Source organism: Pagrus pagrus (assembly GCF_965226575.1).
Source record: "Pagrus pagrus genome assembly, chromosome: 24".
NCBI classification, from domain to species: Eukaryota; Metazoa; Chordata; class Actinopteri; order Spariformes; family Sparidae; genus Pagrus; species Pagrus pagrus.
The window spans coordinates 11,740,091-11,754,004 of record NC_140206.1 but is presented as its reverse complement, the minus strand read 5'-3'; the positions used below and the strand labels follow the sequence as shown (position 1 = coordinate 11,754,004).

Sequence of the window (13,914 nt, the reverse complement as noted above, 5' to 3'; positions counted from 1 at the left end):
TACCTGTGTGTGTGTCTGTGTGTGTGTGTGTGCTGAGCCACAGCGGGATTGAGGCTGACTTACATCACGCGGACCAGAATGGTAAGAGGCTGTGCCTTGTGAAAACTGTTACAGAACACGGGGTGAAAATGTGGGTGAAGCATCAAACATCGACCCAGGATCAGATTGAGACTTGTAAACATAATTCAGTCAAGTAATATACTGTATTTAGATTCAAATTAAATAGATTCTGGAGGCCTTATTTTTCTCTGAGAACAGCTTGTTTATTCAATTATGGAAAAAATAATCATTTCTGAGTTTGTATTATTACATATTATTACCAAAATTACATAACGCCCCTTTAAAAGACCATCTATTCTAAGAACAGTACAAACTGACAGTTATCATGACGAGGTTTGCTTGTACTGAGTGTCAAGTCTGCCCCTCAGTGTTGTAACATGGTTTTACATTTAAAGCCACCAGGTCCAGGTGACGCGTGTTCTGCACATTGAGGCTTACAATAGCTAATAATAAAGGAGGACCCTGTGTTCCTTTGAATCAACCGTCATAATTAAATATAATTAAATCTATATATAGCAGATATCAGTCCGTGAGACCGACATTAAAGCTGACTATGACCTCCCTGCAGAATGGATCATGACAGTTTATGTATGTGGGTGCACGGCGATGACATCCCGCCGCGTCAGTTATGACAGGCACGCCTCCACAGCCTCCCTCACGATTGGCTGCTGCTCCAAATGAGACTCCGCTTCCACCAGAGAGCAGCCGGTCAGCAAGCACACCAAAGCCAGAGGGACCACCTAGACACAGATAGAAAATTTAACACACCCGTTAAATCCTCCAGCACTTTATGCACCTTCCTGCCTCCTCACCTTGGTCCTGTTTCTAGCAGTGAGTGTGTGTGTGTTCATGTCGGACGACGTGATGTCCACCGTCAGCTTGTCCACTCTGTAGATGGCCTTCAGGAGGGCGTCCTCACACTGAGACTCAGGACAGCCAGACAGCTTCTAAAGGGAAAAGGAAACTTTCAGTGTTTAGTGAAACATTACTCATTCTTGTGTCTGCTTTCCCACTCCAGGGTCAGACAGATACAAATCATGAGCATGTGTTGTACATCAACATGGTAATGCACTACTGTGTAATCTCGTGGCTCCCTCTTGTGTCAAAATCTAGTTAGAAAACCTTGATTTCTTTTAGCTGATAAAGGAAAATGTGAGCTCAATATCGGAAAACACAGAAAACTAGGGTCAGAACTGGGTGGTTTCTGGTCTCTTTGATAAATCCTGGGTGTAGTTTGATGTACCTGCAGTAAACGTGTGGCCCTGCTGTAGAGTTTGCTGTTGGTGACCTGCACGTCGATCATGTGGTTCTGGTAAATCTTCCCCTTTAAGACGTGGGCCCCGGTGCTCACGGCGTTCAGCAGCAGCTTAGTGGACAGCTCCCACTGCTGACAGAGATGAAGAAATAACATAAGCCCACAATGAAGACGCAGAAAAATAACCTGCAGTCTTTCAAATAAGAGCTATAGATCAGGAGAAAAAGGAAAATCCTGAGAATCGATACGGTCTAAATGAGTCTTTTAACATTTAACCAGCAGACACGCCTTCTGTCCTTACAGCAAAGTGCTCTGTTGAAGGAGAAAGAGAGTAAATGAGGCAAAGCAGTTATTCCTCATGCTCCAGTGAGTCGCTCGATCGATGTGTGTGTCCGTGTGTGTGTTTGTGTGTGTGCTGTACCATGTGTAGCAAGCTCCTTGAAGCAGGTGACGGCCAAGTGATTTTTAGTGAAGATAAACACAGCTTATTGATGTCGTCCTGCAAAAAAACAGAATGTATTTATAGACAGATCGATAGATCGATAGATAGATAGATAGATAGATAGATAGATAGATAGATACTTGTTGTACAGCAGCTGCAGCGTCTCCATCAACCTGATGATAAACAGCGTGGAGGTTGGACGTCTTCTCTCTCACTCGGCGTGCCAGCTTCCCCACGTCGCCGACGTCGTCTGTGGAGAGAGAGCCGTCATTGTTGACATGTTGATTTGATCTGGACACAATCCAAACAGGGGAGCACAATATGTTTCTCTCTCACCGGAGTGTGTGTAGACGAGGAGAACGAGGTCCAGGTCGTTCAGAGAGGGCAGAACCAGACGCAGAAAATCCTCATGTGCTATGCAAAAGTCAGGACCCTGGAGGAGAGAAAACACATGATGATGCGTTCAAATACCTCCTTTTGCTGCCACACTACTGTTAGTCAAATCTGCTCAAACTAACCCATGCAGTCCTAATGGAGATAATTAGTTGAGCTGTTATACTCTAACTCTGATTGTTTCTATTTAAAGGTGCAATATGTAAGTATTTTAGTTCAAAACATTCAATAATTAACTAAAATAATCATCAGAATGTAGATCGAATGTACATCAACATCGACGTTATGTTAAAGGCGTCTATGTATTGTTTTGCAAAGATATCTTCTGAAGTTAGCATGCTAACCAGATAGCCTGGCTCGTCTTGTCTCATAATACCACTTTGTACATCAAGAGGCGACAGTCCGACAGTAAAGCTCAGGCAGAGTAAGCTAACAGAACCGCTAGTTGCATGGCCTACTGAGCTAACTAGCTGGCAGCAGCTACAGCTACCATAAGTTAGCAGCTATTCTTACATATTGCACCTTTAAAGAAGCTAGAAGAAACTTTTACATTTTGTTGATTCTGGCGGGTCCGCCATTCTTGCGCTGAATTAAAACGGTGTGCACATGCGCAAGGGATTCACAGGAAATGATTTTTTTTTGTTTCCTCTACAAAATGGATATAAATAGTGCGTGCAAATAAGCCCAGTTCAAGTAGCAGACCAGCTGGATTAAATCCATCCAGCAGTTTAATTAAAAGACTAAAGCAGATTAATTGAAAACAGACATCATAAAGCAGGTAAAGTCGGATGTATTTCATATTAATCCTGTTCCGGGTTAATCTACGAGTCAGGATCCGCAGAGACATATGTGTCATTACACTGTGCAACATAAGAGCTGGGTTTCACTTTAATTGGATTTCACTGGATTTGAGACATGTTAATACTTTGTAAGGCCACGTAAGGATTTTTCAGACTTGTTTAAGACCCACAGACGAGCCAGAACAGAAACCTCCACTATAGAAGAAGCTCACAGGAATGTTAAATCTCCTTTACAGTGGCAGTTAAAGACCATGTGTAATTTCTCGTTTCCCTTCACGTACCAGTGAAACCAGAGGACCTTCGCTGTTGTTCAGCTCCCTGTATCCTCCGCTGATGAAGCCTCGGACATCATTGTAGTCTTACGCACACAAACAGGACATACACGAGTAAAAGAACAGATCTTTTAATTGTGATTTTGCAGTGCATCACACTCCTCTCACCTGCTCCGAACGTGGGGATACACTCGCTGGCATCAATTAGACCCATCACAGCAAGGGAGCCCCAGCCCAGGTAACACACATGCCTGCCGCACCGCAAGCTGAAACACATCGAGTGATATGTGTTGTATCACCTCACATATTTTTAGTTAGTAGTTATTGCCACCTTTTCTAGCTTCAAGCAATGTCCTGGGGGCCTTATTTTCCTCCGAGAACAGCTTGTTTATTCAGTTATAGAAAAAATAAGATCAGAGTTTGTATTATCTCATTCATATTGTAAATATTAGTTTGAATCACGTCTCAAAAACTACACAGTGCCCCTTTTAAACCAACAGCATTCGCTGTTTTTCATTCAGTCCTGCTTATTTCACTGTGTTTGTCAGATGTTCATGAACCATCGGCAAACATTTCAAGGTTAAAGTGAAAGCTGTAAAACAGGATGTTCCACCTCTGTCCAGCTGCCTCCAACAGAGCGGAAATCCCTTGCTTCTGAGCATAAGTGATATCCAGAGTTTGCTCGTATGCTCTCATGTGCTGCAGGATGCCCCTGTTGGAAATAAAACATACATAAATGAGCTAACGTCAGGTATTTTTGCTACACTGGCAGGTGCAATGGTGTTTGGACAACCAATCATGAATGTATTTGCATGTGCATGTTATAGTCTACATATAATAATTATTAAATATTGGATTTTTTTCCAATAAACGTCCCTGCACATACACCTGAAGCGTTCAGTAATAGCACAATGACAGAATCTCATTTTTGCAATAACCTCTAGAGGTCAGCAACACACAGTGGGAACAAACAATGAAAATGTTGCTCTTAAATACTGTATATGAAATGTAAACTCAGAGATGTTGTCACATGTGCCTTGCTCTGTATTTACATTATCACCAATGGCATGCGTGTGCTCAAAGATGTGATATACTGACACACTTGACATTCCTAAATGCACCGATCACCCCCAGTAATGTGAAAAGCATGTCCTGGTTTTTTCTCACAGGCTTTCTTTAAGGTGGCTGTTGGAGGAAAGCTGCTGCTGGTGATGGCTGTCGACACAAAGAAGCACTTAACAAGCTGCATGCTGTGCCTTTGGGTGCAGAGGTGGAAACCAGAGGTGCTATGAGGGGACTTAAGGTCATGAAAGAGCTGTGTTTGGAAGATGGAGCTCAGTCAACCTGCTGTCTAGATATGTGAATCATGTCTTTATATATTTAATATTATAGTAATAATTTGACATTGTTGGGGAATAAACTCATTTGCTTTCCTGTTGAAAGTTAGATGAGGAGTTCAATAGAACTGAGGGTGAAAACACAACCACATTTCTGAAAACAAGATAACATATCACAAAACACAGTGACTTTTCTGAAAACACAACAATTTTTGGACATGTTTGTGTTTTGGACACATTGTTTGTGATTTAGACATGTCCTTGTGATTTGGACTTGTTTGTGTTTTAGAAATTGCGGCTGTGTTTGTGTTTTAGACATGTTCTTTTGTTTTGGACATGTTGTTTGTGTTTTGGACATGTCCTTGTGTTTTAGACATGTCCAAAACACAAACGACATGTCTAAAACACAAAACACAACACCAATTTCTAAAAAACAAACAACATGTCCAAAACACAAACAACATGTCCAAAACACAAAACACAACAGCACGTCGTTTGTGTTTTGGACATGTCCTTGTGTTTTGTGTTTTGGACATGTCAGTGTTAATTTCCGAAATTTTGTTGTTTTCTAAAAAGGCATGTATTGTGAAATGTTGCTGTAGCTAAAGCTCAGCTAACATTAGCATAGAAAGGAAGCAGAGGGAAGCAACTAGCCTTGCCCTGTTTCAAGTTCAAAAATATGCACCTTTCAAGCTCACTAATGTACATGTTGTATCCCATTTATTTAATCTGTGCATTCAATCTGTATTTTTTAACTTTGATGACGAGTGATAGTAACTGTTTGCCTGTTTACACTCTTTATGCTAGCTAGCTAAGCTAATTGCCTGCTAGTAAGCCTCATGTTTAACATACAAATGTGAGAGTGGTATCAATCTTTTCATCTAGGTCTGGGCAGGAAAATAGATACGCTTGTTTCCCAAATGTCAAACAAACTTATTCAGTATCATATCTAATTTCAGTCTATCATGTTTTCATTTGCAGCCTCATTTAGGCTTTGACACTGAATCTCTTAGCACAGTTTCAGCAGCAGCAAACCAACACAGCAATGTGCAAATTGTCAATATAGTCATGTAACCGCAGATAAAGCCTGAGATCCCTTGGGAAGCTTTGCAGTGTTTTTCTCCATGCTCACATGTATGTGACGGGTGTGTTTGTGAAGGTGGCCTCGTGAGCAGCAGACAGGACAACCTCCAGGAGAATCTTAGTGACGCTGCCTCCCTTCATCCTCGAAGAGCCGCTGATGGCTTCCGGCTGAACACACACACACACAGAGTCAAGAGCCAAAGTATGGACACACTGCTCTCTTGAGTATGATGAGAACAAGCAGCTAGATGTTCTTACCCCAACTGCTGGGTTGACGAGGAAGGCCTTTTGACTTTTGGCAAGCTCCTGCATCCTTTGCACCACACTGCGAAAAGTGATGGTGCAGCCTGGAATGGGCTCATCCCTAAAACATTATTATTTTATTCGAACCCACAGGGGCATTACAAAATATCACTAATTTACTACAATTTTGATCATAGGATATTAATGGAGCAAGAGTGAAGCACCTGGCCTGATGTGTAGGATTGATGCCAACCAGAACAGGAGTGAAGACCTCAGGGTGCTGCAAGCAGAAGTCCAGCTGACCTGCCACAAATGGAGCCTATGCAGGCAGAAGTAAAAAGGTTATCTTAAGTTATCTGCAAGTTTGCAAGGTTCTGATTAATAAATTGACACCCTGTCAAACACAGAATTCAGATTCGGACCAATAAGAGTGACTTACAGATAATCCACAGGAAATACCAATGAACAAGACACGTCTCTTTCCTTCACAGACCTGCAGGAAGGCAAAAACATGCAGTGGTCAAATGCGGAGTAAGCTAAAATAAATAAAAGTAGCACATTACACTCCACCATGCGCCTGACCTTCTTCAGACCGAGCATGCCCATTTTGGGGTCATCTTCAGGAGCTTCTTGGGAGGATAGCAGAGCTCTGAGGAAAATCAGAGACAGACAGAGACTTGATTTTAACATATTTAAAGTAAGACTATGTAGCTTTTAAAGTAAGAAATAGCACATTAGTCAGCTTTACTTGGGGTGGTACGACCATTAGCTTACAGTGGCTAATGTTAGCAAGCTTAAGTCAGTTATTTCTGTATGTATCTGATATTACTGAACAAGTATGCTGACTTTATTACTCTTCTTTGCTTGTGGTATTGTTACACTACATTTTCATGTCGCAGATACGATTTTAATGTTAACTTCTTTTGCTTTTGTTAAAATATTAACATGCTAAAACATAGCACAGCAGTGGCACAAGCAAAGAAAGAATATAAAGTCAGCACATGGACTTGGTAATGTAGGTCACACAGCAAAAGCTAGCTGAGGTTTTTGCTTGTTTACATTAGCTGACGTTAGCCACTGTTAGCTAAAGCGAAATTAATTTAATGCTTAGCAATTCAATTTTCATTTCCTTGAAGTATAGACAGAATCTTAAGCTTCAGTTGTATGACCAGTAGCTTATGGTGGCTAATGTTAGCTAATGTTAGCAAGCTTTAGCTAGGTATGTCTATGTCTGATATTGTGTTTGCTTGTGTTATTGTTACACTACGTGAAAAAAAGGTTTGCTTAATTAGCTTACGTTTGCCCTTGTCACAATGTAAATAATTCCTGATGGTTATGTATTTTTAATCATGAGTGTTAATGTTCAACGTGACAAAAATCCAACATACTTGTCTCCTCCTGCGATGATGTATGAATACACAGGACTCTTGTTCAGCTCCCTCAGTGCTCTGTTGAAACTGGACTAACAACACCGGAAGCCATTTTTTCATAAAACAAGAGAGAGATTAGATTAGATGACTGTCATGAGTGTCAATAATCTAATATTACTGGCCTAGTCTGGCTTGTTCTGCCTTGCTTTGCAATTTCAATTTCAATTCTTGAACATCGGAAAATGATCTCATTATGGGACCAAATAACTTGAATAGTGGTTATAATGCACTTGTATTCCGTGCGTACAGAGGGCTAAATCAGGTGGGGAGCATTTCAGGACAACTTTTACCGCCATGAGGAAAGCTATTCGACCAGACGTCCCACATCCGCTCAGTACAACAAGGCTGTCCTGAGGATCCTGTTGAAGAAACAGAAGATGAGCTTTGACAACATGCCTGACTGATCAACAGAAATACAGACAGAGAGTCAAAGAGAAGATACCTCGAGAATGAGCTTCACCCTCTTTGCAACCTCCATCAATGTTTCGACCACTTGTTCACTCAACAGCCTCTACAACAAAATCAAACAATAATTTCTTTAAAGACATTTTTTTCAGAATAAATAAACTTTAAGGACTCATAGACCATATTCACAAGGCAGCCATTTTCCTCTGACATCACGTTCAGGGTGGGAAGCTCAAAATTGTTGTAATTTCACCACTTCCTGATTGATCAGCTACTGAAAAAACTATGGATAGTGAAAATCTGGAGGACCATCCAGCCATTGTTCAAGGTAAAACAACATATTTGATAACCAATTAGCTTCCATTAGACATCAGCTAACATTAGCATCCAACCACGACTGATCAAACTACAATCAACCACTACAATCAAACAGTAATGTTAGCAAGGAATACTAACATTGCTAACAATTGAATGCTAATGTTGCTAACGGGTTATCAAATCTGTTGTTTTACCTTGATATATGACCCCATATCCCTCCATATTTTCACTACCAATCATCTTTTCAGTTGCTGGTCAATCAGGAAGTGATGAAATGATAACAATTTGCCATATTCTCTATGTTTAAATGATATGCAACGAGGAAAATGGCCACCATATGAATGTGGTTTAATGTTTATGGAATCTGAACCTTGTACGTGTTTACTGTCTCTTCTTGAAACATCTGGGCATCACTGGCTTGCAGCATCCTGACAATAGAATCTGCAGAAGCGCGGTCGATATCACGCGTCAGGGGATTGGACTTCTCCGAAATAGGAAGTGACGGCTCATAATCTGGGGACTGAGAAACAGAAAATATCAATTAAAGGAATAATTCAACATATTGGTGGCATTCAGTTACTTCTGCCCTAGCAGCTTCAATCCAATGATTATAAAATGTAAACTGAAACAACTCATTAAAAGACTTTCTTTCAGTAGTTGATTTGATTTTATGCTAGTTTATGTGTTTTATGTTTTATTGAGTGAGATAATGATAAGATATCTTAAAGGTGCGATATGTAAGAATGGGCCACCTGTCAAATTCATACTCAAAACAGATCAGCATATCACTAGATCAACCGCTAACTGTATCTGCTCGTAACTAGTTAGCTCAGTTAGCCGTGCAGCTAGTGGTCCACAGTGGGAGGTCATGGAACTGGGGGAGTGTCGTTGTTATCTCTGCACAACAATACAAAGACACCATAACATCAAAACTGCTATTTTTTCACAACAAGTTCACATTTGGACATTTTCATCAAAAAATTCTTACATATTGCACCTTTAATTTAGAGATTGACCTTTTTGCAAAATATGCATATTCATTTTTTTTGAGAGTTAGACGAGAAGATTGATACTACTTTCACGTCTGCATGCTAAATATGAAGCTAGAGCTAGCAGCTGGTTAGCCTAGCTTTGCATAAAGTCTAACTAATGATAAAACTAGCCTGGCTCTGGCCAAAAGAAAAAAATATATCTACCAGAACCTCTAAAGCTCATTAATTCGTTACTTTTTGTTTAATCAGTGTAAGAACAGAAGTTCCTGTTTTATTGGTGTGAGGCTACGTGCCAATCTTTTTCTTGGCACAGTGCAGACTTCCTGTCTTTCTGCTAGCCAAGCACTTCCTGGCTGTAGCCTCGTATTTACCATACAAACATGAGAGTTGCATCAATGTTGTCATCTGACTCCAAGCAAGAAGGCAAATACTTTCCAAAAATTCTCTTAACCTTTAAAATTCAAACACCCAAGATTCCTTTACTGCTTCAACTTACCTCCCATTCACGCATAGTGGAGAGGCTACAAGTCCAGTCTGATCCTGCCATCGTGCACCAGTCTGTCCTCTTCTGCCACAAACAGTTTGTCTCAGGAAACGTCCCGCTGTGTTGCCTGCTTCCTTTTTGTCAGTTATGGCGATTTAAAATGAAAACCACAAAGTGCTCGGCTCGATCTGTAGTGACAAAGTTCACTTAAGGACCTTTGAGACCGAGGAGTGAAAGGAAGTATGGATTTCTCTGTTACACACCAGCTCAAATGCCCAGAGTACCTGTGGATTAATGGCAGAAGTCATTCTTGCAACTATGTTACGGCAAACAAGGGAGAAATGAACACAGAAATGAAACATGACTGACACCTAAGTCTTAAATCACAAAATGCACCACAACAAAAACAGTCAGAACATGGAGATCAAACTGAAACTCAGCATGAGACTGGTTGAAAAAGAAAAATCCTCCCTGATCTGAGCTCCGAGCGTGTTGGCTCACAATAAATAAAAACCTCTAACAGCGATATTGTGCCTTCATTTTGTCAACCCTACAGTGTTCAAAAGATCCTACTGACTCTCAGCAGTGTGCAAGTATTTACACCCCGGCAGATTGTGGCGTCTAATACATTTCATCACTTTCACTGGACTCGATCAAACTGTTTGCTGCAGTGTGCCTCACTCCTCCAAACTCCCACTACTGTCTGTCATAACTGCCGGCCTAATTGCTGTCAGTGACACAGTGGCAAGGACGTTTTTCACATCGACTCCCATCTACAAAGAAAAGACAAATATTTCTCCTCACACTTCATAACTTCGCCTCGGTTTTTACAGTACGCTTGCAAAGGCCTGTGGCTGTCTGTCCGTGGAGTGATGCATTCGTAAGACTCATTACTGGCTCACGCTGATTATTAATGATATCAGACATCTGAAGTACAGCTTGTTGTTAACCTCTCTGAGTCAGTCAACACCCGAGCTGTGCGTAGGGCGGTCAGGATGATGCGCCTTCGTAGCTTGTTGGCAGCAACAACACAGAAGTGTCAGAACTGAGTGCAAAATGCTCAGCCACGCTGTGACATTAAGAGGTTATATTTCTCTAAAAGCTAAGCTAAAAACGTAATTAAACATTCAATCAAATATTTTGGGTGATATGTACCATTGATTTTTGGCAGTTTCATGTGACATAGTGACTGCAACAGTCCAACCAATATTTACTTTTACCTCTGTTTTGTTCTCCACCAACTCCCGAGGGAAATTTCTGTCTTTTTAGCTGCTAAACGCTAAATGTTTAACAGCTAGTGATAACTGTATCTGTTTGCTAGTGGGTGTTGTGGGTTTCTGCTGAAAACTGGAAGGGATGCTGATGAGAGCGGCGAGAGAGAAACATAACAGGAAGGTTGGAGGCTCAAAAACCAAAACAACAAGCTTAAAGGTGCTAAAATACTCAATAGAACTGCAGAGTCAGGTGATGCTTATCTGTGGTTTGTCACTACAGTTAACCCCTTTAACATTACATACAGTCAAGAAAAAAGTGTTTTGACATAAACGCAAAGATTTATCTATGCTAACTAGCTAGCCCTGACCCGTCCTTTTTCATAATACCACTCTGAGCTCCCTGTCCGGACCGCTAGCTGCATGGCTAACTGAGCTAACTAGTTGACAGCAGCTACAGTTAGCAGCAGATAGCGGTTACTCCAGTTGTTTGGAGTTTGAGAGGTTGCTAATCTTACATATGGCACCTTACTGATAGTCTTTTTTCCCACAGAAGCAGAGAACAGTGAAGAGGCAGGGTTTTTTGCTATCTTCCTTGGTCACCACTGCGGTGCCTCACATCCTTTCCCTGTTTTGGTTTTTAACGCAGTGTTTTGTTCTTGTGACTAATTTGTTGGCTACACTTTTTCCATTCCATTTTACCACCTTTTGCATAGAAATGTGTTGTCAACCTGTTTTTCATAGAAGCTTCCTCATAAATAATAAATTCTTCTCGAACAGAGTTGATCCGCGGGTTCCCGATACTCACAAGTCAAGTCAAGCCTGCCGCAGCGCTGCGCTGCACATTGACCTTGGCACCAAACCATGAAAGGTCCTTTGATTTTAAGGAAGCTGCAAGACCTCCTTCCCATCCTGCTTCAGTCTCAGCCTTGCTCTCGATTCCTGACAAATCCTCCCCCCCAAAGGAGCAAGAAAGTCATCAACTCTTAAGTGGTTTTAATCAGTCGTCAAACCCTGGAAGAGAAAACAGATCATTGAAGGCTCACGAGGAAAAGACACTCTGCATTTGATTTCATTCTATACATACGATTATATAAATGTCTTTCCTGTTTTTTTGGCTTCAAATTCAAATAAGCTTGCGATTATATTTCTTATGCTGCCAAAGCATTGAAATGGTGACACATCCATTTCCATTGAAAAGGGTGTAAAACTGCTTCTGTGAGCTGAACAAAATGAACATTGAAGACATGACAAGCCTGTATAATTACTTTCTTCATAGCTCCGGTCTGTTAGCTTCTCCACGGTTTTGGGATACATTCACATAATCTGTGTTTTTATTCCCCTATGAGACGCCTATATTTTCAAACATTTCTCCTTGTGACAGGATGACATGTCTATAAAAGGCCTGCAGAGTACATTCACTTTATTTTTATATTTTAAAAGTGCAATATGTAAGAATTATAGTTGGAAACATTCAAGAAATGATATATATTGTACTGAAGTTAGCATGCTAACCAGCTAGCACCAGCCTGTCATGGTCCAACGTCCAGCGTAGACGCCAACAATCCCCCTGCTGCTCCGAGATCCAAGTCCGGACCGCTCGCTGCGCGGCTAACTGAGCAAACTACCTGATGGCAGCTACAGTTAGCGGTTACTCTGTGATATGCTGCCCCCTACTGGTTTGGAGTGGCCAATTCTTACATAATGCACCTTTAATGCCATCAGGCTCCATTGTTAAATATCTGCTTAGTCAGGGAGTGGGTTACTACTACTTACTGCTGGATCTGAATACTCTCTCCACCGCTGTCAGACTCTATTTAGGTGCTGGAAGTAAGTCATTGTCGTCCGCTGTTGTCCTCCCTACTGTGCTCACATTATCCTCAACTGTGGGAGCTCTCTTTAGAGCCAAATAAAGCTCCAATTAACCTTGTGTTTTCATTGTTAGTGCCTCTCTTCAATTTGTCTGACTGAATAAACTAAGAGAAACTCAGGACTGTTCTCCGTAGTTAGCTGTTATTTATAATCGGCCGGCTTTATATGGAGTTTTTTCCCACAAAGCCCCAAATTTCTGCATTCTTATCTCGCTCTGTCCTCACAGTCAGATTAAAACTCTCATTTGGCGCCTTCCTGATTCCCATCAACTCGGAGAAACGTCATTGTTTTGCTCTTTTTGAGGTTTACTGCTGATCCAGGAGGTGCTGCCTGCCGCTGCCTGTACTTTTGTCTTGAATAGCACAAATCATCAGCACACAAGAAGCTTTGATCTCCAGTTCTCTGGCGCGTTTTTTGCTTCTTCGTCTGGATAAATATTGGAGGCTGAGGCGCAGCTTTTGATTCCTTTGGAGAGGTTTGGTTTTTCTTGCTTTCATACGTCATTTTCGTGCAGAATCTGTGTAATCTTGTGGCTTTCTTTGGCATATTGAGCCTCACACTCGCCACAAAACACTAAAGAGTTTGAATTTGTTTTGCTGTACATGTTTCCCAGAGGTGCTAATGTGAATAATGTGCAACCTTGATGTTTTCTGAAGAAAAAGCTAAACTTGCATGTGGACAACAGCTCCCAGCATCCACCCGATTTGCTTCTGACACATGCCTCTTCAGGTGTTCAGGTCATATCTCACTGCACGTCTGAAGGATTTCAGCCTTTAAGTCGGCCGTCGGGGTGAAGAAAAGCCCACACTCCTTCTCTGCTGCTGAATAACTGTCACTCACACTCATTCTCTCCGGCTCGCACACACACACACAAAAACACACTTAGACGCAGCTATACAACCATCGACTCGCTCTCCCTGTCCTTCAGCCGCACAGCCACGGTCGTCATGACAACAGAGAGGCTAATCTCCAGTGGACAGAGAGAGAGAGAGGGAGACAGAGAGGGAGAGAGGGAGTGCTTGTACAGAAACGTGCCTCTGAGAACGAGGAGCAAGTGTGATAAAGAGATGCAGTGCATGCTTGCATATTTCTGAGAATGTGTGTGTTTTGGACAAAATCAAGTGTGTGTGTGTGTGTGTGTGTGTGTGTGTGTGTGTGTGTGTGTGTGTGTGTGTGTGTGTGAGCAGCAGGCACGTGTTTGTGATGTTGAGTCCATCACTTTCCTTCATTTTTCCTCCTTCTGACCTTCAAAATTCCTGAAAAAATCCCTTATCCAGTTCCTCCTCATGACTTCCTGTTCCTTGCAACTCCTAAATA

At 41.6% G+C, this 13,914-nt stretch overlaps 1 protein-coding gene across 3 annotated transcripts; it reads right to left on the bottom strand.

Moving 5' to 3' along the window:
- Positions 1 to 252: 252 nt before the first annotated feature.
- gckr (glucokinase (hexokinase 4) regulator) lies at positions 253 to 12,392 on the bottom strand. 3 transcript variants are annotated; one of them, XM_084347051.1, is made up of 20 exons: positions 11,534 to 12,392; positions 9,527 to 9,798; positions 8,409 to 8,558; positions 7,758 to 7,826; positions 7,606 to 7,674; positions 7,274 to 7,347; positions 6,468 to 6,534; positions 6,325 to 6,378; positions 6,110 to 6,204; positions 5,901 to 6,006; positions 5,692 to 5,810; positions 3,836 to 3,934; positions 3,391 to 3,488; positions 3,232 to 3,308; positions 2,094 to 2,190; positions 1,898 to 2,007; positions 1,737 to 1,814; positions 1,304 to 1,447; positions 873 to 1,007; positions 253 to 800 (listed from the first exon to the last, which is right to left on the bottom strand). In XM_084347051.1, exons 2-20 carry the CDS (start codon positions 9,575 to 9,577, stop codon positions 687 to 689), a joined length of 1,806 nt encoding a protein of 601 aa, XP_084203177.1. In that variant the 5' UTR covers positions 9,578 to 9,798; positions 11,534 to 12,392; the 3' UTR covers positions 253 to 686. The 3 variants fall into 3 exon arrangements, with proteins under 3 accessions (XP_084203177.1, XP_084203179.1, XP_084203178.1); XM_084347053.1 differs by having other exon boundaries at positions 1,931 to 2,007; XM_084347052.1 differs by having other exon boundaries at positions 9,527 to 9,702.
- Positions 12,393 to 13,914: the final 1,522 nt, after the last annotated feature.

Bases quoted from the DNA above. Each gene is read 5' to 3' on its own strand.
- gckr (XM_084347051.1), bottom strand. From the start codon at position 9,577: ATGGCAGGATCAGACTGGACTTGTAGCCTCTCCACTATGCGTGAATGG. The intron at 8,559-9,526 runs GTAAGTTGAAGC...TCTGTTTCTCAG, and splicing joins CCACTATGCGTGAATGGGAG to TCCCCAGATTATGAGCCGTC. The intron at 6,205-6,324 runs GTAAGTCACTCT...CTGCCTGCATAG, and splicing joins GTATTTCCTGTGGATTATCT to GCTCCATTTGTGGCAGGTCA.